Genomic DNA, 25,311 nt, shown 5'->3' with positions numbered 1-25,311 from the left:
ATACAGATACTTGTAGATTTTTTTCAAAAACGTGCTTTAACATATTTTGTGAAAACAAGAATAAATGGATCTCTTCATATTTTTACTTGCAACAATGCAGTATTCTTTCTTAACTATTTGCACCTATTCTGCTAAGAAGTATCAAGGCAAAGAAGAAAATTCAGACGTTCCTTGTCGGAAACGGAAGGTCTTGCATCTTGTTTCCCAGTGGATTGCTCTGTACAAAGACTGGTTACATGAAGATGAACATTCAAAAATGTTTTTAAAGGTAATGTAAAACTTCCAGTTATTCAGTTACTCTTTGATGCTGAATGACTGATTTTATTTTCAGTTGTGCATTTCAGTAAGCTCATTTGTATGTTACAGTCCTCTAACTTGTTTGTAATGTTAAAGTTATGATTCAAAGTATTTGTTTGTTTTTACTTCTGAAGCCAATTATTATTTACATAGAAATTTTTAACTTTAAATAATTCTATGTGAATAAATGTAGAAGGCAAGTTTTAAAGTCACTCATTTAAGGTTATTTATTTTACATGTCATGAGAATTTTGATTGCAAATGAAATAATTAAGGGAGGTTAAATAAAACATACTTTAAAATTTGATACTGCCTAATATGTTGAGATGTATTATAGGTTTAAACTAACCAGTCCCATATCTACAATAGTGGGATAAAACATCATTTTTATTGTATAAGAACATATATATTGACAATGTATACATTATGAAACTTTTTCAGGACCTGGTGTATTTTGAGACATTTAAAACAATCATAACTTATAAAATTGATGCTAAACCTAGATTTACATTTTAAATTAGGTAAGCTGATACATGTTTCTAATCATGAGTAGGCTGCAGTGTCTTTTCAACACAGATGATTCTCTGGAGACAGTTTGTAGACAGCTGGACTCTTTTAGCCACCAAAAGCATGTTAGCTGTGCAGGTCAATTCAGAGAAGGGGTGCAATGGAATCCGTGCGGGGAAGAGTTCTATTTCAGAATAGGCAAGTGTCTAAACTGAGTTTGTCTTCATGAAAGAAATCATTTTGATTTCAAAATTCAAATATCTTTAGACATCCAGTTAAAAACTGGTTTAAACCAAGTCTCTGACTAAACTACTGTTATTTTCAAAACAACTGGTTAGTTTAATTCAATAGATTTCTTTTTCCTTCCCAAATGATTGCTGCTAAGTTGCTTCAGTCGTGTCCAACTCTGTGCGACCCCATAGACGGCAGCCCACCAGGCTCCCCCGTCCCTGGGATTCTCCAGGCAAGAACACTGGAGTGGGTTGCCATTTCCTTCTCCAATGCATGAAAGTGAAAAGGGAAAGTGAAGTCGCTCAGTTGTGTCTGACTCTTAGCGACCCCATGGACTGCAGCCCATCAGGCTCCTCCATCCATGGGATTTTCCAGGCAAGAGTACTGGAGTAGGGTGCCATTGCCTTCTCCATCCCAAATGATTATGTGGCTATTATTTCTAAAAATATATTGTAGAACAGGCCTGGGAATTTTGAGTAGCTCCTACCCATAGCCCCTAAGAGCTTTGTGGCCCCAGAGACCCACACAGTTGAGCAAGAGGCTCTAAGGTGAAACCCCCACTCAGGAGCTCTTTGGTGCCTGGTTTAACCCCTTGCATTGTTCTGGATTCTACTTATCTCTCTGATCAGGTTACCCACTGTTTGAGTCTTAATCCTTACAAAATAGACACCAGACCAATTCACCTGCCATTTTCTGCCCACCCCCACCCCCCGCCCCACCCCAGACCATATATAGGAATGTGCTGGATGATGTCTATGAATACCCAATACTTGAAAAAGAGCTGAAAGAATTTCAAAAGATACTTGGAATGCACCGTCGTCAGTAAGTATTTCATTTTCCTCATCACATATAGTAAGAGAAAGCAGCAACACGTATCACAGAATTGGAAGTGTCTCAGAAAGATCATTTTGAACATTTCAGATCTGGGATTTATCTTGATTCATTAGGTTTCCTAGTAGTAAATACGTATTTTGTTTTTATGTCTCAAGATGAGTGAACACTAAATCAAGTTTATTGGCTATTTTTTTAAAAACCCTGTTCAATATGATAGGAACCAGTTGAGCCATGATAGTCTGGGTACATAAGAACAATTATTTAATAAATTATTATTTATTTTTATAAGTGTAAATATTTAACTTGTCATTTCAGGGTTCATAGCTATCTCTAATAGGATAGGAAAAAAAGTTTCATAAACAAGTCCCAGCAAACCATGGCACATGTTTAAAGTTCATTTTATGGATTCCCTGAGGTTTCTTTATCAATTTAGAAAAATTGAAGGGAAGCACTTTGACTTTTGTCATGTCCAGGTATCACTGAGGTATCTATCATTAGTCTTTCAAATTGCTAATACCTAATTTTACTCTGATTTACCACTAACTCTTCTTCCTAATTTTGGTAAGTGAAAACATCGAGTATTATTCAGTTTTCAGATATACCTGTAAAGTTAATCTGAAGGGAAATATTGTTCTCTGATTTGCAATGTAGTTTCTACTTTTTAAACATAAAACACATCTATTGTCAAGTTGTGACAAACTTATATTAAGATTTCAGCAGTCACAAATGGTGCTTCTCGTAGAAAATGTTAATTCAAGCCTTTCACATTGTCAGAGACTTCAAGCCTGACTTGCATTTAGTAAAGGAAGATCCTGTGCAGTGAAGGCTATATAAATAATTTTAGGGTGTAAACAAATCGTGTGTAAACCTTTATCCCAGTCATGAAAATCACACATTTAGAAGTTCAGAAATGAGCTACAGGTTGTTAATAATGAATGTGATGAATTTTGGTGGTCTGTTATCATCACATTCTACACTGTAAAAAATTTCTGTCGCCTAAGACTAATATGAAAATATGAACAAGCAAATGAAGTAAAAATGAAAAAAGAAAGAAACATTTACATCGAAATAATAGCCTACTTGGAAATAGATCTATGCTGTAAGGTAGGTCTTACAATTGGGAAAATTTAATTCCGGTTTAATACAAATTTAAATACATTAGATGCATTAATGTAATTTAATACATTCCACTTGAAAACTTACATAAAAATGGGAAATAATAGATGTAAGTAAGAACGTGATCTAAGTCATGATTCCTGCCTCTTTGGTATGAGATAATGAAATATCTTTTAGATGCTGGAATACAATTTGAGCTGGGGACCTGCTGAAGGCTGCGCAAGTCCCACCACACGTTGAAACATCCTGGAAAAGAGCAGCCTTAGCTAGCTTATTTAGCTGTCTGAAGAACAGTAATTTCACCTAAGATTTAGTGAAATGTGAATAAACTTAGAATTTCTGTGGACTGAGTAAATCCAGTTATTTCCTCAATGCTCAGTTTCTGTGAGTAGAAAGCAAAGTATACCTATTGAATAAATAGCTTCTTTTCTTCCTGGTTCACTTGAAATCCTAACATCAAGTGTGTTTTACATAGTAAATGAATGAATACTGTGCATTTTACCATTTGGAAACGTGAAAATCTCCGTACCATGCCTGAAAAGTAGTGTCTGTTGACAGTGGCTACATTTTCCTGGGTTTGAGACAAAGACTGACCTCTTGTTGTTTCCCTTTCAGCACTGTAGATGAATACTCACCGCAAAGGAAGGTGAGGCAGACCCTTCTCTCTGAAACGGGGTGACTGAGTTAGGGACCTTGCCTTGCCCCGCTTGGCATTTCTTCATAATTAACATGAATGCTGCCCCCACCCAAGTGGGGTCAGGCAAGCAGCTGGGGGCTTCAGCTTGCCTCCCTGCTCCTGCCTCACTTAGCTTTCCCTGTGCTGGTGTGGATCCAGTTCCAGCCAGGTGCCCTTGACTTTATGACATTTCTGCATTTTTTGTGGTGCATTTTGTAATCCTGGAGTTTTCCCAGTGTCCCCTGAATGACATAAACTTGATTGTTAATCGTTGAGGTAAAAATAGAAAGTCATCTACGCAAGACGTTTTTGCCTACAAGAGTAAGAAGTCTTGTAATAAAAAGGTTTGCACTCTTCGACCCAACTGAGAGAGAGAGATCGTAGCCGGGATGACTGTGTTTCCTGTTCAGCGTCAGGGGGACATGCAAAATAACATGTCAGGCACAGTTTTGTAGGAGCCGATATGTCAGGTGACGGATAATCATAATGAACTATGCACCTGTTTCTCCTAAGCAAGTCACTGCTCTACAGCAGAAGTGTGACACTATGTCGGAGTGGCCTTATCAGAAAGTAAGGTTGATGTCGGGGGTGGGGAAACCATAGCTTTCTCAGGAGATGCAGCTGTGGACTTTTGTAGTGGCCAGAGGTTAAAAATCACACCTGTCTTCTCCAGCATGTTGTGAAGAATCAATTTGGGGCTTTGTCCCTGCCACTGACCTCGGCCAAGGTCTATCCTGTTGCTCAGACTCTGCACCTCCACTTGTATTAATTGAGGCAACTCCCAGTTTATTCCTCTAAGATTAGACGGATGGATTTCATATTCAAAAAAAATTGGCACACTCTTTTGGAACATGTTGCAAACAGCTGTGGTTTTCCAAAGGGCAGCAATACATTTGTTCATTGTTCTTGTTCTCCCTTCTTGCAGAATAAAGCCCTTTTCCACCAATTCAGTCTGAAGGAGAACTGGCTGCAGCACAGAGGAACTGTGACAGAAAGTGAGGAAAGTGAGTATGATTTGAACAGGGGTTGGGGGCAGGTGGAGGACTTGAACACAACAACGCAAGCTTAACACCTCCGCCTGCAGGTAGCTGTTTCCAGCTGCCACACCCCCACCACAACCAGCACCTTAGCATCCACAACGAAAGTTTTTCTTTTCTTGCCGTGGTATAGTTTTCTTCATTGTTGAGTACTGTCCCCGGAGCCAGACATCTTCACTTCGGGAAGTAAGGGAAGGAGACTACGCAGAGTCCACTGCGTTCTTGGGGAGCGGTGCAGAGGACTGGAAGGGCACCCTTAGCTGCCTTCTCCCCTGTTGTCGGTCCGTTGCCCATGACTCACTGGAAAGTCCGCTGAAAGCACTGTTCAGGGCTTGGACTGAGTCAGTCCTGGAGACTTAGAGGAGAAAATCTTGGCGGGAATAATGAAAGGAAGGATGTGCAGTAGAAACCCCTCCTAGGCAAGGCCATGCCGGGCAGTGCCACACATGCAGGGCGTCCTCAGTGTTCGTGCCAAAAGGGCTCGTGACATCCCACCCCCCCGCCCCAGCCATCCAAAGAGGGCCCCTAGGTCAGGGCAAGGGAAGCACCTTTGCAGCACACTGACAGTGCTGACGTGCTTCTCTGCTTTACTGTTGTATAGCAGAACAGGAAATGGTTTCCTCCTGTTAGGGTAAAGGTTGAGTCAAGTGCAGAGCTGGGAAACAGCCATTCAGATGCTCATGCTATTATGACTGGAGACTTTAAAACTCGCCTGCCCCAACAGTGCCAAAATTCTAAGTAGAGACATTGAATATTTGCTCAACTTCTTGAACCCTTGAGCACCCAAATGTCACAGATTCCTCTTCCGTTCCATCCTTTGTGTATAACGAGCTGCTCATGAGGGTGCTTGTTGGGTCACATCATCTGTACCAAGTGGATGAACAGAAAACCTCACCTCCTCCTCTCTCAGTTGCTAAGCTTCCTTTCCCATTTGTCTTACAATTAGCTGTTGAATTTTCCATGCTGAGTTTCAGAGGGTTATTTCAAGGTGCCTCAGACTGTTTTTGTTCATCATCTTACTAAGCCCAATGTAAACTTTCCTCACATTTAGCATTTTGTAGACTGCGTCTTTGCCTTGCTTCAAAACTCCATCTTTCTGTGGAAGGAAAAAAGCCTTTTTCCTCTCTCACAAGTCTGTTGACAACACATTAAACAGCTGTTTGTTGGATTCTAGAGTTTTAATGACACACCCTACCAAACCTGAAACAAAATATTGTCAGTGCCTCTGTCAAAGTGTGTTTGCTTTGAGGTTTATACTAGTAAACCCATAGTTTGTCTTTTGCTTCATTTGCATTTATTTTTGTGGTGCTATTTAAATTGCATAGGAAACTTCTCTAGGAGCTACACTCTACTTCTTTTCTTCAATCTAGAAAAGAAGAATACTTAAGTATATTATTGTCCTGTTTTTCCTAAAGAAGCTAGTGTTTTATACATTCACAATGGCTCATAAAAGAGGCAAATAACATGTCAGTTATTTCCTTCGCTATTAAGGCAGCTTCTGCTGTCAAATCATAAAGGAATATTTTTCCTGGGCCTGTTCACCATGATAGTGATAATGCCCTTGTAATAATGAGTAGTACCACAGACAAGAAAAAGGAAATTAAAAAGGCTGGAAATGTGACCTCCGTTTGAAAATTAAGCTCACTACCACCTTGATAGAGGCAGGGGGTGGAGATTCTTTCTTAAAAGATCAAGAAGGCTTGAAGCCAAAAACCATAGCAAGCGACAGATTTTTTAGATAAAGCTTCAGTTCAGTTCAGTCTCTCGGTCATGTCCCATCTGCAACCCCATGGACTGCAGCATGCCAGCTTATGCGAATTCAAATAACAAAGCGTGGTGGTCTTTACTGAGCCACTGGCTGTCGAGAGGAGAAGTGTAAAGTGAAAATGTATGAGTTAGACATTTTTGTAGGCTGCTTTGGGAGATCTCGGTAGCCCTCATGGAAGGGTCTGTGAAGTCCAGTCCGTGCTGCACAGACTGCACTGTGTTGTGGGTGGGCTGCCTCCTACCAGGAACACACAATGAGCTTTGGCGTGGCGTGGGTCTCTCATTACGCTCTGGGACACCCAAGGACTACTGCGGCTTGCCCACCTGCTTTATAATGTCTCCATCTCATGTGTGTGTAAGCACGCGGCTCCGTTCGCATGCCCTCGGGCGCCCATGTGCACGTGTAAATCTAGCTGTGTCTGTCCTGTACTAAAGAGCATAGTGTGGTGGATGCCTTGATTTGGAAAGGCCTGTACTTTGTGGCCACAGTTCTCTTTTTACTCACAATTCTTTCACTTCATGTAGTTTTTTGCCACGTGTACATAACGGAGCACTCCTATGTCAGCGTGAAGGCCACTGTTTCCAGTACAGCCCAAGAGATCCTGAGGGTTGTAGCAGAAAAGATCCAACATGCGGAAGAGGATCTAGCTCTGGTAGCCGTCACCTTCTCTGGGGGTAAGTTATATTCTATCTTTGAATATTTAATCATTCACTGGCTTGCCTCTAAAGGGAGAGAGTTGACATTTTTATGGAAAAAACGTGCAGTGCGTCCCTTCTGGGTCCGCAGCTGGGTGATCACCCTAACAATGAGAAGCTGCCTACCAGAGGTGTTTCCATGACAACAGTTGGGTACCATTGGATACTGAATTTCCTCCCCAAGAACCAAACAGAGAGGCGTGCCAATGTTTTGAAATGTATTATAAAGCTTTACATAGTTTGTACTCTAGATAAGCCTTCTGTTTTCATGTTTAAATTAACTTGGGAAATTGCTAAAGGATGAAATTACTTTCGGAAGCAAAAAGAAAGACAGCCTTGAACTAGTCATTTTACCGGCTGACAAGTTAATACTTAAAGACTCCCTATTGAAGGAAACAAACACTGTACATTAAGCCGAAAGCTCACGGGCAGTGTTCTTTCACGTAGACATGGGGAGTGAGCTCTGGTTATAGTCTTCTGTTGGGCCTTATTTATCCTCTGAGAATGGTTTATTGTGTGTTTTGAATAAGATCACACAGATTACAAGCTGACCCTATTGATCTTGTGACCTGAACAGAACCCTGTGCATCCACTGGAGCCTGTCAGATCTCTGTGTCGCTGGCCTCCCATTTTTGCCTTACGATCTTTATTTAATATCTCATTAACCCTGAGAAAAACACAAAGAAAGTGACTGAGCCTCAGTAGTTGAAAATTGGGAGGACAGCGTAAACTAATCAACCAGGGATGATGTGTGGAGGGAGGGGGAGCAGATAAAGGGCGTTTCTGTTTACCTTTTGTTATCACTCTAGAGTCAGGAGAAGATCAGAATGTACTTGATGTTAAAGCATTATGTGAGGGAACATTGTCTCTTCCGCTTTGTTACTCAGAGGCAGAGAAAATGGCCCTACAAGCTAATCGTTTACATAGTCAAGCAAATACAGCCCATCTCCCCAGTCCCAGTGCTTCTTTCCTTCCTCTCCCTGGGCATCATGCCTCCTAGCAAAACATTCTCTAAAGGAAAAGAACAAATGTTTCAGAAACATATGGAGTTACATGAATTTTAAGGGAGTTCAGAGAGTAGTTGAATGTCTGATGAAATATATTAGGAAATACTCCAGATAATACGATATTTATATATTAGTTTTAAGTGACCAAAGATATTACATGATTCGAGACAATAGTAAGCTTCATCAAAATGAGCATTTACCTCTCAAGGCAGTACTGTTACAGAAAGTAATTATTGGGTCCCCATGCAGACAAAAGGTGCTGGAGAAAGAAGGACCCTGAGAGGGCCTGGTGGCACAGTGGAGGCCCACCCCCTTTGGCAGCTGACCCAGTGTCGGCCCAGGGCCACATATGCATCTGGGAATTAATGAATGGCTCGTTTTACCCACTATCTGTGATGGCTGTGAAATACCATTTTTACACTTTATTAAATTAGATTCATCTGGAGTTCTGATGTGCATATACTCATAGCTAATCATCACTAGCAATATGAGCTTATCTCTTGAAGTACCTCACTGATTTGGAAATATGCCATCATTTTTCATCAATTAGTAGTTTTGTCTGTTAAGAACCTTTCTGCCTACAGTTTCATATCCCCCAAACAATAATGTTCTTAAGAAGGGAAAAAAAAAAAGCCCACAGAACCTAATGTATTCCTTGCTCTAGTTACATAATTTTTAATAAATAATGTTTTCAATGTTGTGTCCAAATGAAATGACAATGAGATCTACTGTTATTTTCTCTTTCTCAAAAGAAAATACACGTTGGCCATGTTGATGGTTTCTCTGAAAGGACTAATACTGTTGTTCCCACAGCTTTCAGTCGGCTTCCAGCTGTTTTGTGCCCAGGGGAAGTATATGTATGTAGTAACAGAAACCTACCAGTTACTCGGAGCTTAAAGTTCTATCACTTGTCATTGTTTATGGCACAGTGACAAACTTGACAGGAAGAAAAATAATTCTTCACAAATGGAAAAATGGCTGTCAGAAAACCATGCCATCTTATTTCATAGCAAATGCAGAATGGCTCCTATAAATTCATATTTAAGGTATTTATGAATATACAGAGGGTTGCAAGAAGCTGTAGCTTAAACAAGGAGGGAAGATAGAGAAGAATGTCAGAGCCCAGCCGTGTGGGACCATTTACGGCAGGCGTCAACAGCCTGACATGACAGAACTACTGATCTTTGCAGTGCTGGGCGGTAAAGAATGTATTTGAGTACCATTTTTGTCCTCCATATCAAGCGGAAACGTTCAAAACAAAATCTGGCATTTGAACTGATTATGTTATCTAGAAAAAGAGATGTGATGTATTGGTTTTCCAGCCATGCTGGATAAATAAAGGGCTGCCTTAGGGGACACTAATTGCGTTACAGTGGAATAAACTTGAATATCACTTTGGTCAGTTCCCCTCTGTGTTTTGCAGCTGAGAGGAGGACATTTTTCTGTGAGAAGCATATTGTGTTATGAGTCCAGCTATGGTAGAAAAATGGCCAAAGGGTAGGAACAATAGGTAAATAAAATAGAAGAAGAATAGATAAAAAATACTCACTTTACTAGTTGCCAAGAAATATAAAATAGACCCAATAATCTATCTTTGATTTTAGCAAATCAATAAACTTATTCAAAGTAATGATGAGTATTGGTAGACATAAGAGTTGGAAAGCAGTTTGGCAGCTTGTATCAAAACCTTTACAGATATTCATTCCCCTTGACCTAGTAATTCTACTGCTGAGAATCTGTCTTAAGAAAAATCATCTATAAGGAGCCAAAGATTTATGCATAAGGATGTTGACTTCAGCAATATATATTATGGCTGCAGTAATAATAGATCCCATTTATCAAATCCCTGTTATATGTCAGGCCTCTTGCTGGTATTTAGCACGTATCTCGCTGTCTAATTTATATGACCAAAAAAATTGAAAACCATTAAATGTTCAACAATAGAGAAAAGATTAAATGATGGAATAATAGACTGTTATATAACCAATTACACATGGCATATATAAATAATTTTGACAAGAGGATAAGTACTTACAATAAAATTAGAATATAAAACCACATAAGGAATTATTACAAATACATACGTATCTATGATTAGTAATGTATACATATGAATAGCTGTGACTATATGTACATGTGTGCACATACGTATTTGCATAAGTATGAGGAGAGAGATATACCCAACTGTTACCAGTATTACTGTTGTATGGTTACTTTCTTTTTTTTTTTTTGCCCTGCCTCATGGCATGTGCGATCTTAGTTCCCCAACCAAGGATCAAATCCCTGTAATGCACCCTGCAGTGGAAACACAGAGTCTCAACCACTAGGCTGTCAGGGAAGTCTTCATATGGTTACTTTAGAGATATGAAGTGAAGAGTGAGTTTTACCTTCTTCCCCAAGCTGTTCTGTGTAAAAAATGACTAAATATAAGAATGAATCCTAAGAGGGTACCTCTTCATGGATAATGAGCTTTGATTATCTGGTGTCATTGTATAGCATATGCAGAACTGAATCACATCTACTTCACATCCCATTTACTTTTAAGTATTTTTCTTTGGCAGATTTCACTCTTTAGCAATACTATGAATGCATACTAGCTCTTCTTGTGTTTTTAATTATTCTTTTCTGTAAATAAAGAAAAGCATGAGCTTCAGCCAAACAACTTGGCCATCTCCAAATCCCTTGATGCCTCTGGTCGGATATATGTCTACCGGAAAGACCTGGCTGACACTTTGGTGAGTTACCTTTAGCCTTGAGCTTGAAGCACACGGGCACAAATGTCAGGCTGAGAACATGTATTTGTGTGTTTTAAAATGAATGTTAGAAAAATACATCAAGCTGTTTCCTTCTGTAGCCAACAGTACACTTGTCAAACAGCAGTACGTTTGCTAATCAAAGGCAAGCCTGTCTTTAGGAACTGAAAACTCTTTGCACTGTTTCTCTCTAAGCCTCTCTGGAACAAGGAATTTGAGAGATGGGACACTTTCTCCAACAGAACCTTAATTCCATTTCTTCTTTCCTGGTGGATATATGGAGATCAGGCTGAGGAATCCATCCTGTGTTCATTTAAAGGGAAAGAGGTTCTGTTCTTCTGTCCCCTGGGTGCCCTTTGAGCATGCCATTCCCTTGGTACATGGTCAGCATTCCCTGTGTAAATGGGCAACATCAGATGCCACTAAAGAGTGAGCATACGAAGAAATGGAGAAACCCCCACTGTATGTTATTTTCAGTTTTAAGTTTTAGAACCTTTATACTTAACTAGATGATTTGTTGTTGTTGTTCCTAAAAACCTCAGTCTTGTGGTCGCTTTCTGGATGGTAGAATCAGGCCTCAGAGCCATCACCCAAAGAAAGTGGGCTCTGCCAGATCACGATCGTATCATCCTGAGTCAGGGTCCTGGTCTGTGCCATGCAGTCATCACAGGAATGGGTCTTTCCAGCTAGGCTCCTTTTATGTATATAATGGACGAGTCTGTATACCATGTAGGTTAACCAACACTGCTTATAGTAAAAATACCTCATGTAAAATTATCTACAAGATCTCAAATTGCCATAATAACATTAGTCACGCCTCGCCTCTTAAAGGAGGAGGCTCTAACATGCAGGTTACTGTTTCTGGTGGTGGAGGCTCTAGTCATCTCCCATGGTCCCGCCCTTCCCCCCCCAGCCACACACACATGTTTCCTGTGGCTCCCTCACATGTGAGTTCCCAGAGCTCTGCTGCTGCAGTCCAGGGCTCAGAATAACAGAGGGCAGGCCTGGGGCAGGTCTTGTGGGATAAATAGGTGCTGTGAGTTGAGCCAGATGCCACCCTGCATGTGAATGCTTCCCCCACCTAAAATTTTCCCATTGGAATCGTAGTTCTGGTAATTTTGGCGCCAAAAGATCCCCGTTGAAACGGAGCATTGTAAAGGAAGGCTAGCAGGGGAAACCACTCATATCCCCTGTGCTTGGGCATGGGTCAGTCTTCTTGCAAAGCAGGAATCGTAGCCCTGAATGATTGGAATAGAGAAACAGAAAGTGTTTCCTGGAGAGGGTGGTGGACTACCTTGAATAACCAGACAGCAGGCCCAGGGTAAGGGCACATTTAGGGAGAAAGTAGGAGGGATAAAAAGCCGAGTGACAATGTCCTTACAGCTTCAAATTCATAAGCAGAGATCTTTCTTCCCACCTCGTGGCTCTGCGAATGTCTGCAGTGTAGCCTGACACCTGCGTGGTCCCCATCTAGCCAGACAGGGTTCTGAGAAACCTGGGCTTCCCCCACCTCAGCACCTCGGTGTCTGCACGTACATCATTCGTTCCGCCCCTGCTGAGCTCCACCCTGTGCCCATGCTGGAGGTACAGGGCCAGTTTGTACCTAGCCCTACTCTGAAGGGAATCAAGTCTGTGGAATAGCTTGTGGAGGTCTTTTGTCATGGTTTCAATTAGGAAACCTTTTCATAAATATAAAAATTCAAAAATGCTAATAATTTATTTTGCAGTTCAAAAAAATAAAGACTAATATTTGGATTCTGAAATATTCCCTTTACTCTTCTATGGCATTTATTTTTGAAAAGTCCTCTTCTTTTTTTTTTTCTCCAAGACATTAACTGTTTTAACGTCATTAACTGTTCAAGTCAAATGAGAAAATCTATTACGTTAATTAAAAAATATCAGATGTTTTGAAAAGATGCCAAATAATTTTTAATAAATTTAACAGTGATGGCAGATTTAACATTGTGGTGGCATTTAATAATTTTATGTCATATTTTAAAGAAATACTGTTTTACCAAACTCTTCATACCCATTTGTCTAGGGACAGCAATTGATAATTTAAAATAATCATACACCATGGGGTATAAATGAATTAACTTTTATTTTTTATTTCCTGTTTAAAATTTTTTTTTTGCTTTCCACGGGTATTTTAGTAAAATTTGTAAATGCATGTCTGGGATGAGACTCGTTAAACATAGTTCCTGTAAAAGCCATGTCTGTCTTTATTGAAGTGCACTGTGACATTTCTTTTGTTTGTTTTTATCCTAACCCTGCTGGCACATTAATTCTTACCAGAAACCAAAGTGACTTCAGGGCTTTTGCTTTCATTATGCTGTCTGCTGGGGCAGTGTTTTATAATCAAATTTGTGCGTGCATGTGTGTGCGTGTGTGTGTGTGTGTGTGTGTGTGTGTGTGCGCGCGCGCACGTGTGCATGCTTGCCTGTGGGGAGGGAGGGACAACTCAGTGAAGTATCATTGATCACATTCTGCAGCTTCTGAGGCTGTTTCCTGAATTGGCTGTAACTCACTGAAGGTGAACAGACCAGGGAAACTATTAAGTGCACTCAGACAAGATTATTTTTCTAATGTGGGCCTCTAGTGCCTTTCTGTGGCCAGCCAATTCAGTGCCAACCATCTGGGAATTTACTGAGGATTCTTTTGCTTCTGTCTGTTACTTTAGAATCCGTTTGCAGAAAATGAGGAATCACAGCAAAGGTCGATCAGGATTTTGGGAATGAACACTTGGGATCTTGCTCTGGAATTAATGAATTTTGATTGGAACCTTTTCAATTCAATTCACGAGGTAAGTATGGGGGAAATGATCAAATAAATGCTAGAGCCATTTTAACTAGGAATTCTTCTTGAAGAGTATTCATGTGTGATTAGGTTTTAAGATGATCCATTTTCTGGTTGATATAGTTATGCTTTGGGATACCATGGCCCACAAAGATACTTGGGGACTTTAAGTATATTGAAAGACTGATCCAAACCTAGGAAAATTAGAATACATGATCATGCTTTATTTGCACCTAATACAATCGGATATTTGTGTAATGTATGAATATGCTATATTTTTAATGTTTGAAAACATGTATTCATATATATGTGTGTGTGTGTATATATATATGAAGGTTGAATGGGGTTGAAGAGGTGTTTTATGTTTGATACCTTTGATACTGACATTTTAATTTTTCCGTGGCTTTACAGTACTTGTATAAAAATCACATTTATATGTGTTCCTACATGCACACACACACTTTCCTAAGAACATTCTATACATTTAGACTGTGCTGCAGGACTTCAAGCACTCTCTTGGACATTTTGAGATATATTTCAAATTTTTATGTCCATCAGTCTCTCCCTTGAGGACAGCTTAAGCGTTTATAAAACATGAGATGAGGGGCAGAATGCTACTGACAATTGATGAATAAATGTAGCCAGTGGAAGGGCACATGGGAATCAGTAGATGAAAAATGAGGTAGACTGTGTTGCATTTGCTTTGCCGGGTAGTGAAATGTTTCATTACAAAAAGGCCTTTCCTGCTGAAGAAGGAGTTCACACCTTATTAAGGGACCCCCAAGGTTCTCTTTCATTTTGGAGCATCTTTTAAATGTCCCCATATTTTCTCGCGGAAAACATTCTAATATAATGATCTAAATTTGAGCAAGTAGTAAACTCGTTCAAGCTAAATGACTTGTGACTTGGGAAGTGTTGGTGGAGTGGGATGTGTCCCTGCTTATGTGCTTATGCAGTGGGAGGATGTGAATTTCTTGTGTAAAACACACCCACACACACATACACAGCTTTCTGGTTAGAAACGAATCTCTTCCATTGCTTACATGTGATCAGTCTAGTCACTAGTTACTGTCAGTTTTGTACCTTATTCTAATCTTCTCTTTCTATGATTTGACAGTGTCTTATTTCAGTGGTTCTCAAAGAGTGGGTACCCAGACCAGCATCATCAGTATACCCAGGAACTTAGTAGAAACGCAGATTTTTGGCCAGATCACAGACCTGCTGACTCAGAAAATTTGAGGGGGTGGGGCACAGCAGTCTGTGCTTTCACAGACCTCCAGATGATTCAGATGGACACTGAAATGTGAAAACCCTTGTCTAGAGAATCTACCTGTGAGGGTCTAATGTACATCTGAACAAATGATGTCATTTGCAGTTGAAGTTGCCTATAGAACAAGTTTGGGAAGTTGGATTTGATTCAGCCTGTGATGTAAGAGTGTCTTAGGTTTTCATGAAAAGCATCATCTTTGCATTCTAAAAAAGTAGATTTAGGTAAGTCTTTTATGTGAACATCATTTCATGAGGCATTTCTGAAAGTCAACATGAATTGTCTTGAATTTAATATATTGTTATTTGTTATATCTAACATATTATGACAGTGGCTATCTGAAATAGTTCTTAAAAACCTACCTGCAGGGCAGGAATAGAGACACATATAGAGAACAGACTTGCAGACACAGTGAGGGAAGGAGGGGTGGTGCGAGTTAAGAGAGTAGCATTGAAACATACATTACCATGTGTAAAACAGCTAGCTAATGGGAAGTTGCTGCGTGACACAGGGAGCTTAGCTCAGTGCTCTGTGACCACCACCTAGAGGGGTGGGATGGGAGGGAGGTTCAAGAGGGAGGGGACATATGTATACTTATGGCTGATTCACACTGTTGTACGGCAGAAACACAATACAACATCGTAAAGCAGTTATCCTCCAATTAAAAATGAATTTTAAAAAATGGATTTTATTTTGTATCAACCTGACCCTGTGCTGTAACAGTAAATGCTGGCATGAATACGTTGTCTTTCAGCAAGAGCTGATCTACTTCACATTCAGCAGACAAGGAAGCGGGGAGCACACAGTGAACCTGAGCCTCCTGCTCCAGAGATGCAATGAGGTCCAGCTCTGGGTGGCCACGGAGATTCTGCTCTGCAGCCCACTGGGCAAGCGAGTGCAGCTGGTGAAAAAATTCATCAAAATTGCCGCTCAGTGAGTGTCTAGTGGTAAAAAATGCAATTCTGTTCCTCTCCCTGAGAGGGAATCTGTTTTTTCGCTGTAATGGGATGGGATGGGATGTGAAGAGATGGGATACAAAAGGGTAATAGTGAGTTAAGTGACCAAATGATTGGAAAGGTCTGTTCTGAATATTTCTGTCTTCACCTTTGAAATATTTATATCTTAAAGTAAATGTCACAATACCAGACCATAGCTCTCTGTGCTGAAGGAAAAAGCAGGCAGTGCACACGTGCCCCATTGTGCAGCTAAATTACACAGTGGCCAGGTGAGTTACAGTAGGTTAGGAACATGGGGGAAGATGATGAGAAGGGGTGAGAACTGTTGCAAGTCAGATGTGTTTCAAGGTTCTGCTCCTGGCTCCTTGATGCCCAGAGTATGAACTTTCATTGATTCAACTTGCTTTTGTATATAGAATTCCTTCGCTGGGCTATGTTAGCTTCCAGAGGACAGGGACCATTTCTACTCAATACTGGACCTAGGGTACCTGGTACCAAAGTTGTTAAATAGCAGTGACTCAGTAGTTGGTTGGATGACATTTTAGTAACTTCCTGGGAGCTTCTGTTAAAATACCAGATTAATGTCCTGAGACCACTCTTGGGACAGCTTTCCAACACAAACAGGCAACAGGAGTCCAGATCTTTCCCAGGTCCTCCTACCTTCCAGTCTTTCCATGTTTTTTCTGCTTTGTTTTTTAAAGTAGTTTTTATATCAAACAGTTTTTGGGTAGATGTCAGTGTAATGTATTTAGGAAATCTGTATTGATCACTCTATGTTTGCACATCTGTGCAGGGTATTATGGGGGAATCAGAATGTAGCTACGCCCAATACCTGCCTTTGAAAACTCTGCAATCTGCTGGGCAGGGGAATACTTTCTGTAACTCCAATGGCTCATTGCAAAATAGAACCCAAAGGTGCCCTACCATGAGATGAAGTTCTTTCAGGGGCTTTAGAGGATGGGAAGCTTCTATGCTAAGGGAATGGGAAAGGAGGATTAGAAAAACATTGGGAAGAAAGTAGCATTTTGAATTCTAGGTAAAAATTCAGGAGTACACTCTCCATGGAGTTCAAACTCACAAGAGCAAAGCAGAGAAGTTGATGGGAGGCAGAGAGCATGTGGTCAGGAAAAGGAACCTCATCCAGTTAGGCCTGAGTGGAAGGTATTTATGAGGAAGCTGTGGGAGACCAAGCTTAAAGGGAAGATGGGGCCAAACTGTAAACGATACTGAATTTCAGGTTGAAGAGTTTGGACTGAATTGAAAGGCACGAGGATTCTTTATATACCTAAATCTTAGACTACTTTTATAATGAATGCTCCTTTTTTTTTTTTTTTTTAAATTCAGTCAGTACATTTTCTATAATACCTATGAACTTCCTAAAGATGAGGCTTTTTGTGGTCCAGAACATTCTTATAAAAGCCAACTACTTGGTGAAATGGGACACTAATATCCCAAGGAGTAAAACGACACCACATAGCTTAGTTCCCAGTGTAAGATCATAGCTGTCCTCAGGGAAATGAAGCATGTGTATTCACATCCTCTCCATATGGCCCCGTGCTCTTGAATTATTTGCTGTGCTGGCCTCTACTCCTGGCCCACAGAACAGAATTCCAACAGAAACATAAAGTTAAGTTCTCCATAATCACACTGGTACAGATAGCCCAGGGAAACCAGTTAATTTCCATGGTCATGCAGTGTCTTCCCTGCCTAAGGCATCCTATTTGCATATTCATGTTTCCTTCCTTCTTGCCAATCCCATCCCCCACCTCTGTGGATTGAGTGGATTTTATTTCTTCAGACAAAGGAGTGTTTGCTAAACTGAAATGTTTCAGTGTCAGTCTGTTCTTACCTTGCAATGAATGAACCTTGGCTAAAGAGGACTCCAGATGGGGCTGGGGACCCATATTTGTGCTGTATCAATCTGTCTTATAGAGAAGTAAGTCATCCCTATATTCATTTTTTTTCTTTTGACATTCAGATATTTATTGTTTGTGGATTTTTTTAATCTTAAGTATGACTGAAAAAGAACCAGGAAAATTGTTTATGGGGAGATAAAAGATAAAAAGATGAGAATTACATCTAAAGATTTTTTTGTAGCTAAATGATTTTTTAATATAAAAGCAGATAGTATACTGTTTATAGTGAATAATAATAAAATGATTTGCGCCCAGGGTCTTCTTTTCAACTCCAACAAATGCTGTCTGAAAGTTTTGCTGTATACTGTGCATTTGAGGGTTGGACAGAGTATAAAAACGTCTCGTTGGAAATGACAGAGCCTGGGGCTCCTATCACGCACTGCAGTGGGAGGAGGGAGAGCACGGGAGAGCATCCAGTTGAGATGCTTCTGGCACAGGGATGGGGCTGTTCTCAGCACAGGGCCCTCAGCAGAGGCGCCCAGCATCCTCACATGAAGAGATGGAGCTGACTCGAGTCTGCCCTGGCTGGCATGAACTTGCCGGGTGAGATGAGACGGGAGGGGTGCAATGAGGGAAGAAAGGGCAGAAGAAAAGCAGAGTTGCAGTACTGATACCTTTAGGCTCCTCTTTCTCTTAGAAACAGGTGGACTTTTAAACCATAGCCAGGAAAGTGTCCTGTTTGTTTATTCATGGATAATACCAAGCAGGCTCCACCTGGGAGAATGCTGGCAGAAACCAGGTGAAGGGCCAGTTAGACTGAATATCAGGTCCTCGTGCCTCCCAGGAATCTATAGGCAGAGTCCACAGTTGGACAGAAAGACTGAAAGGGACAGACCGTGCCCACTGCCGACCCAGCAGCGAGGGGCTTGCAGCGCTGTTGCTTTGGACAGTAGGTCTATAGGCAACGGTGCCTTCCCAGCTTCCCCTATCAAGGAGGCTGAAATTTCCGAAATGCTCCTAGTGGGTGACCCCCCTGCCTTGCTGCCCAGGGGCAGCTCTCCTGGGCGCAGCATAAAACTGGCTCCAGGAGCAGACAGGTTTAGGCGGGACCAGTCAGGGCATAGCCAGCTCTGTATATTACCACTTCAGAGCCCAAAATCATTTCCTGGTCCTGAACTCCAGAACCCTGCTCCCGTACACACAACTGTGCAACTGGAAATCAGTATAGTTTTGGGAAACAGAAGTTATTAATATGTTCAAGAATCTTAAAGTCATGATTGCTTTGATCAATCATGTAATGACTTGAAGTATAAAAAATCTGCAAAAGATGTTTATTGTAGTGTTCTGTATTGAATTGTGTTGAACTGAAAATAATTTAAATATCAACAATAAGGGAATACATTTAAAATTTTATTTAAATATGTTTTTGATGAAGTGTTCTATAGCCGTTAATGATAACAGTCAAGAACCCATAATGTATAACAGTATATACCTGAAAAAGCAGGATACAGAGTTGTATGTACACTGTTGCCAAATTCCATCTGAGCCATTGGTGATGTCATGGAAGAAATGACATCTGAGGACAGCTCAGTCAATACACATTCAGCTAAGTTCAGTCACTCAGTCGTGTCCGACTCTTTGCAACTCCATGAGTCGCAGCACGCCAGGCCTCCCTGTCCATCGCCAACTCCCGGAGTTCACTCAGACTCACGTCCATCGAGTCAGTGATGCCATTCAGCCATCTCATCCTCTGTCGTCCCCTTCTCCTCCTGCCCCCAACCCCTCCCAGCATCAAAGTCTTTTCCAATGAGTCAACTCTTCGCATGAGGTGGCCAAAGTACTGGAGTTTCAGCTTTAGCATCATTCCCTCCAAAGAACACCCAGGGCTGATCTCCTTCAGAATGGACTGGTTGGATCTCCTTGCAGTCCAAGGGTCTCTCAAGAGTCTTCTCCAACACCACAGTTCAAACGCATCAATTCTTCGGTGCTCAGCCTTCTTCACAGTCCAACTCTCACATCCATACATGATCACAGGAAAAACCATAGCCTTGACTAGGCGGACCTTAGTCAGCAAAATAATGTCTCTGCTTTTGAATATGCTATCTAGGTTGGTCATAACTTTTCTTCCAAGGAGCAAGCGTCTTTTTAAATTTCTTAGCTACTTTTTATTGCTGCTAAGCACTTTCATATTTCTTTCATATTTAATTAGGATAATTTTTTAATTTTAAAAACTTGCCTCAGAGAAGTTGTTTTCTAATTCATTCCAGACTAAGGAGTGTTTGGCATGGCTGACCTGGAAGCCCATCCTCCCTCTGCTGGATCAAACCCCCTTAGCTGGCTTTGAAAATTAGTAGAGTTTTGACCAACTAAGTTGAAGGGCAAGATTGACATTCTACAGAGCAGATAACTTTCCAGAGTGACTGGAGCTTGACATGGTCTTGTTTTGCATCATATTCCTTTTTTCCTCAAATTAGAAATACGGGACAGTGTCCACATAATATATGCCATACTTTAAATATATAAGGATATGCATAACATACTAGCTATTTTGTTGAGAGAAAAGGAAATAATGTCTAAGTGTAATAGGAGGGGAGCTTAAACGTATGAGATAAGAGGGACTTGTCAAAAAAAGAAAGGCAACATACAGATTAAAGTGACAGGCCCCAGGAGCTGTTATAATGAGAGTCTGGGATCTATAAAGAAACAAGAACATTAGAGCTTTCAGTTGAAATTGTAAATGCATCCAAAACAGATTTTTTAAAAGAAGGAATCTTGTTGAAGTGTCCAGAGGGTATCAAGAGCACACATCTTTGGAGAAATGTCTGTTTAGGTCTTATGTCCACTTTTTAATTGGGTTGTTTGGTTTTCTGGTATTGAGGTGCTTGTATATTTTGGAAATTAATTCCTTGTCAGTTGCCTTGTTTGCTGTTATTTTCTCCCATTCTGAAGGTTGTCTTTTCACCTTACAGTTTTCTTCATTGTACTAAAGCTTTGAAGTTTAATTAGGGCCCATTTGTTTATTTTTGTATTTATTTCCATTTCTTTAGGAGGTGAGTCATAGAGGATCTTGCTGTGATTTATGTCAGAGAGTGTTTTGCCTATGTTTTCCTCTAGGAGTTTTATAGTTTCTGCTCTGGTGTTTTAAGTCTTTAATCCACTTTCAGTTTATTTTTGCATATGGCATTAGGAAGTGTTCTAATTTCATTCTTTTACACATAGTTGACCAGTTTTCCCAGCACCACTTGTTGAAGACACTGTCTTTTCTCCATTATATATATCTTGCCCCCTTTGTCAAAGATAAACTCCCCATAGGTGTGTGGATTTATCTCTGGGCTTTACATCTTGTTCCATTGGTCTAGATTTGGTTTTGTGCCAGTACCATACTTCTTGATGACTGTAGCTGTATAGTCTAGTCTGAAATCAGGAAGGTTGATTTCTCCAGTTATATTCTTCTTTCTCAAGATTGCTTTGGCTAACCCTGTTACACTGTTGGTGGGAATGCAAACTGATACAGCCACTATGGATAACAGTATGGAGATTCCCCAAAAACCTAAGAATAAAACTACTATGCGTGCTTAGTCACTCAGTCGTGTCCGACTCTTGCCACCCCATAAACTGTAGCCCACCAGGCTCCTCTGTCCATGGGATTCTCCAGGCAAGAATACTGGAATGGGTTGTCATTTCCTTCTCCAGGGGATCTTCCCAACCCAGGAATCGAACCCACATTTCCTGCACTGCAGGCAGACTCTTCACCAGCTGAGCTATGAGGGAAGCCCTAAGTGATCCAGCAACCCCACTACTGGACATATACCCTGAGGAAACCAGAATTGAAAAAGATACATGTACCCTGGGTTTATTGCAGCACTAGTTACAGTATCTAGGACATGGAAGCAACCTAGGTGTCCATCAGCAGATGAATGGATAAGGAAGTTGTGGTACATATATACAGTGGAGTATTATGGAGCTATACAAAGGACCACATTTGAGTCAGTTCTGATGAGATGAATGAGCCTGGAGCCTATTATACAGAGTGAAGCAAGTCAGAAAGAGAAAGACATATTGTATATTAATGCATATATATGAAATCTAGAAGGAGAGTACCGATGCTCCCATGTGCAGGGCTTCAAAGGAGACACAGACATAAAGAACAGACTTTTGGACGTAGTGGAAGAAGGAGAGGGTGAGATGATTTGAGAGAATAGCACTGAAACATATACTTTACTGTATATAATAGACGGCCAGTAGGAGTTTGGTGTGTGATGCAGGGCACCCAAAGCCAGTGCTCTGCGACAGCCTTGAGGGATGGGTGAGGAGGGACGTGGGAGGGGGATTCAGGAGGGAGGGGCCCCACGTGTACCTAAGGCCCTTTCATGTTGATGTATGGCAGAGGCCATTGCAATGTTGTAATTGCCCTCCAAATAAATAAATAAAAATTTTAAAAAAAGCACAGATCTTTTCCTAAAGGCAATGATGAGCGGAAGTATTTGAATTTGTTTTTGTTCAGCAGCTACCACTAGTCTCTGAGGGGCACATGGGTCAAGGAGCAGAGTTCAGCCCCGTCCTAGAGGTTGAACCCTGTGGCCTAGGAGAGTCCTGGCAGCTTTATCTTTTGTGCTCATCTGGCAAAAGGATGTTGCCTAACAATGCCTTCTGCTTTCTTTAATCCATAGCTGCAAAGCCCAGAGAAACCTGAACTCCTTCTTTGCTATCGTGATGGGTCTCAACACTGCTTCTGTGAGCCGGCTGTCTCAAACCTGGGAGGTGAGCCTTGGGGTCCACGGGAGGGACGGAGTGCAGGGGAGAGGACAAATAACACTGAATGGGAAATGTTCCACTGAAAAGTCCTTATTTAAAGTAAATTGATTTAAATGGTTTAAATGAGTGAAGTACCACTAGAAACAAAGGTTATAAATCAGTGTCTCTAGTCCTTAGGAACTGTTTTTTTTTCCTTAAACTTTTTATATTGTATTGGGGTACAGCTGATTAACAAACAATGCTGTGATAGTTTCAGGTGAGCAGTGAAGGGACTCACTTATACATATCCAAGTATCCATTCTCCCCCAAACTCCCCTCCCATCCAGGCTGCTGCAGTTGAGCAGAGTTCTATGTGCTATACATTACTGGTTATCCATTTTAGCTTATGGTTGGTTCCGGGGGTGTGGAGCGGGGGCATAGTTTGGGAGTTTGAGATAGGCATGTACACACTGCTATATTTAAAAGGTATTAGGAACTATTTTGATCAAGTGGTCTTCAAAATGGTTCTATAATATATATGAAAGAAACAAAAATTGCAAAATGCTTCCTAACTTGAATTAGTTTTCTGTTTTTCTCCCATGATGGTATGGTTACAGTTCCATGTTGGTCCTTTCAAAAGCTTTATTTGTCCAGAGGCAGATTTGCTGAGATGCTTATGAATTTAAGCTACCAGTCCTCTCATTTGCAATATTCCTGGCAGTATGTTCAAGTGGATGGCAGATATGTTTGCAAAATTTACAAAAGTAGTTTTATATTCTTTTTTTTTTTTTTTTAACTAAAAAAGAGGGCCCACAAAATGTTATATGTTCCAGGTCTCCCAAATTCTGGTTCCGCCTGTCACTGTTGTATGATCAAGGCCATTGGGTTCTCAGAATAGAAGCCCACTTGAGCTGATGACATCAGTGTTTCCAGGCCTGGAAAATGATCACACTGGCCTAAGTAGGCAATAGAGGAAAAGAAGTTGGTTTGAGGAACTAGAAGAGAGGTCAGCAATCATTTGGGGTAGAGGGCCAGATAGTGAATTATTTTTTTTGGCATGTGGTTTCCATTGGCATGACTCAAGTCTCCTATTGAAGTGCAAGCCCTGGTTAGTTTGTAAATGATGGCGTGCCCATGCTGCAATAAAGCTTTATTTACAAAAGCCCAGGGTCAGATTTGGCCCATGGCTGGCCCCTTGAGTAGATCAGTTTGGCCCAAGATGTGTAGAGTTTGACGTGCAACTGAGACATTTTTGTGGAATATCCAAAAGACTAAGGTATGCAGCTCAGAAGAATAGTTGCAGGTGTCTGCATTTTATCTTTTCGCATTTATCATCCATTTCTTAATACATATGTGCTGGTGTGTATAACAGTAGTTTCCAAACAGGTTGAATAACCTGTGTTGTTGAGTCCACATTCAGAATTATCAAATTGATATTTAAAAGTGTAGTTATTGTAGGGCTTTACCTCATTGTTTTGATTTGTTTTGCAAACAGAAAATCCCACACACTTTCTAGAACACTCGTAAGTGTTACTTGCTGGAATTTGCCGAGCACCAGCTGTGGACTGTACGTTTCCTATGAGTAGTCTCCATTTCAATCAGAGAACGTGGAGACGCTGCAGTCACACAGCTAGAAAGAGGGCAGAGTCAGAATTCAAACTCTGACTGACTACCGAGACACCTGGCTTTCCCACTTCACCATAGTAAGGGCAGGCTGGCAGATCCCAGGCCCTTCTTCCTTAGGTCCAAATTCTTACTTGGGAGGATGGTGTATGTTTCCATCCCTTGTCAGTCTTCATGCCACTGTTTGCATGGGTAATCTTTCCAGTTTGGTGATTCTACCCACTAAAGTACAGGCTTCATCACTGAGGGTTTTCATGGCCTTTCACTGTTTAAACCTCTGCTGTGAAACATAATTATATCATTTATACAAAAAAAAAATCAGTCAACATTATTACTTCCTACTCAACAAGACCATTTAAGAAGGTGAGAGCGTTTGTCAAGGGTAGGATACAGAACTGAAATCCAAGCTTTCATTAAAAGATCACCAGTGTGTGGAATGTCTTAAGTTGGATTCCTGAATCCTGTGGCTGCTATTCATTTTAAACTGTCTTTAGCAACATTCCCAAGGAACGTCACATTAAGGAATGATGAAAACTGCGTAATGAGAAGCAATCAGGGTAGACCAGTTGATAGAGGGATTTATGTTTGGAAATGTGGAGTATATAGTGCAACTTAATGAACATTCCTCTCAAAATAACTGACATCTTTTGACCTTTTATTTTTCTGTGTGTTTGCTTTTAGAAAATCCCTGGGAAGTTTAAGAAACTTTTCTCTGAACTTGAAAGTTTAACAGTAAGTAGTTGAGCGTAGTGGACTTATTCTTCAAACTGATGGTTAGCCTCAGATTTCTTCCTAGATTTCAGTGGTCAGTATCTCCACTCTGCCATGTCAGGCAGCTTAGACTAGTGCACCTGTGTATGAACAGGTAGCTTTGCTTCTTAATGGAGTGAAGGAGGGTGACGGTTACTGCTGCTTCCTCTCCATGGAAAAAGGTAGCGAGAATGGTCCTTTTGGTATGATATTCAGAAGGCATATTTTTCAGTACAGTCCATTTCAAAGCCTATGAAATTAGCTAGTTTAAATTTACTGTGCAATTCTTATACATTATTCTTTTTTTCTTTTTACCATTTCTCCTTTTTATCATTCCTTATATCTTTGAGATAACAAAATGTGCAGTTTCTTTTCAGAACACAATAAAAATGTTCTTTTGTTTCCTCTG

At 40.7% G+C, this 25,311-nt stretch overlaps 1 protein-coding gene across 2 annotated transcripts in view; it reads left to right on the top strand.

Moving 5' to 3' along the window:
* RAPGEF5 (Rap guanine nucleotide exchange factor 5) overlaps positions 1-25,311 on the top strand; it is a 183,732-nt gene that overhangs the window by 139,947 nt on the left and 18,474 nt on the right. For both annotated transcript variants that reach the window (XM_040260647.1, XM_040260648.1), the window contains 10 exons: positions 124-268; positions 1,759-1,856; positions 3,600-3,630; positions 4,586-4,664; positions 6,990-7,139; positions 10,805-10,902; positions 13,601-13,723; positions 15,738-15,916; positions 22,466-22,556; positions 24,834-24,884. In XM_040260647.1, the coding sequence (XP_040116581.1) occupies positions 124-268; positions 1,759-1,856; positions 3,600-3,630; positions 4,586-4,664; positions 6,990-7,139; positions 10,805-10,902; positions 13,601-13,723; positions 15,738-15,916; positions 22,466-22,556; positions 24,834-24,884 (1,045 nt within the window). The remainder of the gene's footprint in view (positions 1-123; positions 269-1,758; positions 1,857-3,599; positions 3,631-4,585; positions 4,665-6,989; positions 7,140-10,804; positions 10,903-13,600; positions 13,724-15,737; positions 15,917-22,465; positions 22,557-24,833; positions 24,885-25,311) is intronic.

This window comes from Oryx dammah, unplaced genomic scaffold, assembly GCF_014754425.2.
Source record: "Oryx dammah isolate SB20612 unplaced genomic scaffold, SCBI_Odam_1.1 HiC_scaffold_18, whole genome shotgun sequence".
Taxonomy (NCBI): domain Eukaryota; kingdom Metazoa; phylum Chordata; class Mammalia; order Artiodactyla; family Bovidae; genus Oryx; species Oryx dammah.
This window is presented reverse-complemented; position numbering and strand designations above follow the sequence as displayed.